Genomic DNA, 6000 nt, shown 5'->3' with positions numbered 1-6000 from the left:
AATCAACATGTTTTCACGTAATTTATTCAAGGCAAATAGCAGCTCCTAAGGCTAGTGAACCGCAGCACTATCCCAGTGATTTTGATTAAGGAACAATGTGGACAGCTTAGGTGGGAAATGAAAAATGCATACCAGTGTTGATAAAGATGTAACTGAAACAGTAAACGGATCTGAAAGACCAAAATGTATATATTTTTAAGTGATTCACAGGAAATAATATCATAAATACAGGAGATGTGTTATTTGATGAACTTAAAATGTTAGCAAGTTCAGTTTACATATGATTTTTAAAGCAATGTCTCCACAGTTTTCTTGGACTAATCTACATTTTTCTCATTGAATCAAGAATGTAAATTAAGACAAAATGATTCTTTTTCAATTTCATGCTGAAGTAGCTCAAGTTAGTGAACGTAATTTCTCCTAACAAGAAAAATTTATCACTGTAAGCTCACTCAGTTGCCTTTTATAGAGAGTTCCTGTAGGCATTTATGGAAGTGAAAGAATAAAAAGATTGATAAATGTGCCAAAGGAATGGTCCCTTTAACTACTTCAAGCAAAGGCAAGCACAATTACATTATTCTTACCATACAAGGAAATGTAAAGATCATTTCATCATCTATGTGATAATCCTGATCTCTGACAGAATGCGGCTTATTTTTCACTATGACTGAGTTATTTACTCTATTCTGAAAAAAAAAAAAAAAAGTTTGTTGTAGTTTTCCACTCTTATTTTAGCTGCTAAATGAATTTGAAGCTTTTTCTCACTTTCAAATCCAACTATAATGAAATCAAATCATAAGTATACAAATAAAACATCTTCAAAATTATTATTTATATTTTAAGCTCTGCAGAACTTCCTCATACATTTTGAGATGCAAGTCCAGTTCCATAGGTCTTTTATCTCACATGCCAAAAAGGAGAACTTTCTGCCTTTCTATGGTGAAAGAAAGGCTTCAATTTTTTGCCTTGCTTATAAATCTCTAAATTCTAAAATTGTAAATTCTAAATTTAATTTCTGGCATGATTTCTGGTATAATTTATTCACATAAAGCAACTAAATTTAGTTTATATTTTGTAAATAAGATTCTATGCATTTCTGTTGTGATTTTATTGTCATAATGCCAGAGTCATAGAATAGAACTCTTGTGCTGTTACTGTGCAAATACTGAACAAATTAGCAATCTCTGCCCCCCTGGAGGTTACCAGGCAAGGACAAGACTAGCAAAATACATTAACAGATGCAGAACAGACAGAGAGTAAAGTACAAAGAGACAATGAAGTAACATTGTAAGCATGATAGTCTTTGTATATCATCCCAACCAGTGTCTATATCTAAGTATTTCTCTGAAAGAGAAGAATGAAGTAATTTCTGGTCTACTCAATTAAGTCATTGGAACCAGGTTATTATGAAAAATTAGAAAAAATGGAAAACTTCTCCTGAGTTATTTGAAGAGCTCAAAAAACATTGATGAATAAGTAAGGACATAAACCAACATATGATGAAGTACAGTTTTCTTAATGTGGTGTAACAAACAGGAAATACATTGTTAAAGTATGAATAAAATTAAAATTGATTAATCTAACTGAATGTTTATTTAGAGGGGAGGAGGGAATTTCCATTGTTCTATTTTGTTTTAGTAAGAAAACTCATCATGTGGGTGACTCAGAAGGAACTCAGAAAGCTCATAAATACAAACATGTAATTCCTTACTATTGAGTAAGGAAGCCTGTTACTGAAGTCAAAGGCACGGACATATTCTCCTCTCTTTCTTATTCAGTACAGAAAGAGCTCTCCCACTTTACTGCCCTGAACACTGAGTTGGCTCTCCTGCTTCAATATCCTTTAGTTGATTAATACAAATATGCTTTTGAAGGTTACTGGTACTTCTTGTCACAAGAAAAGTACTATTTTTGTTGTCCCTAAAATAGAGGCTACGTCTGTTAGGGAAAATGAATGTCTGACTACTGCAGACCAGTTCACTACGTGCTAATGCACCAGCCTGCAGAACCTGCCTTCCATGGGCAATCTTCAGTCTTTTTTCATTTTTGCATTTGTACAGATGGTTAGAAGCAAAATTGCCCTTCAGCCTCTTAGCAGTTGTCAAAATTAACAAAGGATGGAGTTATTAATTAATAACAGTAACATGTAGATGCCTAAATTAAGGCCCCATTAGATTTGACACCGTGCATGTGTGGCATAAGAAGATCATGCAAAAACACAGCGGGAAAGAGCAGAAGGCAAGGAAAAACAAATCATTCCCAGCTACTATAAATGCAAGTTTCAGTCTATGCATGGATTAGCCAGTGCTGAACTTGCTGTACACACCACATGGACATGAGTTCAGCAACAGCAACAGCCATAGTGGATTTGCAGATTTTATGGGGCAGCATGGGACAGAGCATGAAGGTGGTTGAAAAAAAATGGACTTTTCAGCAATTGAAGCTGGCATTAAGGACAGAGCGGAAATTAAAAGCTGTGGGTTTGCTAAAACCATCCAGGAGATGAGATTGTAGGAGAATGGGACAAGGGAAGATGTGGAAGTACTGGGAACTCGTAAGAAGTCCAAAATCATGCTGGATTACAGACAAGAAGTAAGTGCACAAGAAAGAAAAGACTCAAGTTACAAAGGAAGTGATGGAATCACAAAGAAAACAGAAGAAGAGGTGAGAGATAAAGAATGCTTAGAGTTATTGTGCTCTTTTGGAAACCAAGAAAACACCATAGATAAGAGGAGCAAAAAAGGGATGACTATTTACAGAATAGCTGCACAGTCTGAGACTCGTGATTAGATGGAGATAGGAGGAATATTGGAGAGATGAGAGAAAAGAACAGTAACACTGATTTTCAGAGATATTCACCAATTTTAACAACGGTTCCAGTTTTCCTATTGGATCTTTCAATGAAATACTCACCAAGAAGAATTTACTTTACAGACCAGGGGAAAAAAGTGAAACATTGATATAATTGAGTTCAAAGAGATCTATTTCCTTAGTTATTCTTGTATAGATTTGAAATACACTGTTTACCTTTTAGAATCCATAACCATTGCCAGCATCATAGAAACTTTTAGGGTTTACCAATTTACCACTGTTTTTATCATGTGAATGTTCGAAATCACACTGATGCTTTCCTCAATAGTGAAGACTTGAAATGCTGCTTTTCTTATTCATAATTTAAAATGACAGCATCCCATGCACTTTGCTTGAAACGTTTACTTTTACTTTTTGCTATTTAGGATCACGGCAGTTGGTTTTCACTACTTCCTCAATGCAACAGGTACTTCCCAGTTGCTATTGGACACGAAATGAGTACACAGAAGCTTGGTAAGTTCAGAAGAGAAAAAAGAGCAAGTTTTATTTGAACATCTGGTATTTATAGAATTCCAAAGGCGACCGTGGATTGGAGGATGGAATTACTACTTCTCTAACCACACTGGTCAAACTAACACTCTATCAATTCTCCCCTCCCAAAAAGAAGAATGTAAAACAATTATTATTTACATGAACAGTGGGTGAGAACTCTAGTAGAAATATGTAAACATTATCAGAAAGCTAAAGAAGTTTTATGAGAACTTTAAAACTTTCAAAAGAACTATAAAAGAAAACTTAACACTTTTAAAACTCAGGGCAACACTTCCCAAAACTAATCAAAAGGAGAGATACTGGATGTGCCATAGCAGAAAACTATGAAATATTCAATAATGAAAATCTCACAACTTTTATCAGACCTCCTAAGCCATGATTCACTTTTCATTTAACAAATATAAAAGACGACCTAGAGGTGTCCTAATTATTGGGCAGAATGGATTTTGGAGGGACCAGGACTCAAGTCCCTCTCTGCTGTTCACGTTCAGATGGAAACTGCGTGAGTATTATTTGCATAAAGTGTGGACTACAGCCTAAAAGAATAAAGTTGTGTATATGTAGGCAGGAAACAGTACTTCTTTGAGAGCAGGTTTGTTTACGTTATAGCTTCTCAGTTCGCATTTCATAAAATGACCTTTGATCTTCTCAGCTTCTGCTAGGTGAACTCTCTCGCCAGCTCCAGCAGCTTATCGTGGCTGTCAGGAAAGGTGTTAGCAAACAGTGAGCATACCCTACATACATGCAATTACAAACAAATGAGCAAATCTTACACTCCTCATCTCCAACTGGGAACCACATCTACAATTGAAGTCTAAATATAATCAAGCTAGTATTCACATTAAAAAACCCAACCAACCTCTTCTTTCCAAAGCAGAGAATACCTTCTGTGCTGATTTTAAGATGTGTATGAAACTGTACAAACGACAAGCATATTTTTTTCATAATTTTAAACTGACTTTTTTAACAACAAAACTAATTTAAAGAAATGTACAAAGTTGCAAGTTACACCCAACAGAGACTTATAAAACACTCAGTTCACACCTCTGTGTCTCAAGTTCATCAGTGGTTAGGATGATATAATACTACTGAATTACACCTGATTTTAGGCCCACAATATTTTAAGTGGAGCTTCAAAAATACAAACAAATAGTACCAAAAGCTGCCATTAAAACTGTCATGATAAAAAGCACTAATAATTTCAGCCTGCAGGGAAAAACCTTTACAAAGAAGGAAGAGTAGTGTGGATCTGCTCTAAGTTTTTAACATAAGTTTGGGAATATGGGGATGGCTCCTCCAAATAATGTCCAGTAGGAAGAACACACAGTCCTCCTTGGAAGTCAACTGACTCTCTAGAAAAAATAGACCAAGGTCAAAGCTATGGAAGGAGTATGTCTTAAGGAAGGCTGGTAAGTGTAAGGTTTATTGTGTAAATTCCATCTTTCACAAGGTATAGCTGGCCAAAGGGAAGATACACAGCTAGATCATAAACTGCCCTCCAAAGGCAGGAAAATTAGGGTGTGAGGGTTTGGCTGATGCAAAGAATGTACAGGCAAAAAAGCAATTCTGAAAAATTGTTAAAGAAATACAGAATTATCTAAGAAACTTCCATTTTGGAAGAAGCTAAAAACCATATACAAAGACCTGCAAAAGAACAGGACAGCACTAACATTGGACAGAGCAGAGCTCCTGAAATAACTATAAAAACTGTCTATGATCTTTATGATCTTTATCAGAAAAGATGAGGGTCACTGATGCTACAGACAAGGAAAAAAATATGAAGAAAAAATCTAAAAGTGCATGGGAAAAAATGAAGTTAAATGGTTATAAAAAATATTAAGAGATGACTATGACTAGAAAGACTGAGGGGAGAGGAGATGTTGTTAGTAAGATTGAAAATGCATGGTCAGAATGGCAATTTAATTGCATCCATCGGTTATCAGCAACAGCCCATCTCCCCAAAACTCCAGCAAAAGGTACAGTATATAACCACCTATCTAATGGCTGCATTCAGTTTTAACAGCAGGTGAAATATGAGGTATAGCTTCCATATTGGTTTTTTTTTCACATGTATAAACAACATCTCTGATAACCTGTATCCTGCTAAAAGCACCAGCACCGAAATATTGTGATAACCACCCCAACGATGGGGAGCCACATCTACAGCTAGTGGATAGTGAAGGGCTAGTGAAGAAAGCAGGCCCTATGGAAATGTCACCCAGACAGCTACTGGGCTAGAAGTGCTTTTGCTTTTCTGTTTCATGAGTAAAACACAGTTATGTGAGTGAATATACATTACTGCTTCAAACACGGACTTAAAATGAAGGTTTCACGAAACATTTCAGAAAACATTTCGTTTGTTTTCAAAAAAATGAAGTAAGAACTGGGAGGGCTGGTGTGAGTGCATATGTATTACTGCTATATGTGTATTTTCTATTAAATATAACTATCAGAGGTAGATGAATTATAAGTTTCGCTAAGAATTTCTTGTTGTTTGATGAATCACAGTTAACACTCATTCAATTATTTATGTTATAATGCTATCTGATGACCAAAAACTGCTTGTCCAGTTCACTAATACATATGCCATTACCAAAGATTTCCCAGATAGTTTAAGAAAACAAATTCCAACCTACA

At 35.5% G+C, this 6000-nt stretch overlaps 1 protein-coding gene across 1 annotated transcript in view; it reads right to left on the bottom strand.

Annotated features, from left to right (window-relative positions):
• FOXP2 (forkhead box P2) overlaps positions 1-6000 on the bottom strand; it is a 404617-nt gene that overhangs the window by 148088 nt on the left and 250529 nt on the right. Inside the window, exon 7 of the mRNA XM_053942772.1 lies at positions 585-686. Coding sequence (XP_053798747.1) covers positions 585-686 — 102 coding nt within the window. The remainder of the gene's footprint in view (positions 1-584; positions 687-6000) is intronic.

This window comes from Vidua chalybeata, chromosome 5 (assembly GCF_026979565.1).
Source record: "Vidua chalybeata isolate OUT-0048 chromosome 5, bVidCha1 merged haplotype, whole genome shotgun sequence".
Lineage (NCBI taxonomy): Eukaryota > Metazoa > Chordata > Aves > Passeriformes > Viduidae > Vidua > Vidua chalybeata.
The sequence above is the reverse complement of the archived record's forward strand: the minus strand, read 5'-3'. Positions and strand labels throughout refer to the sequence as shown.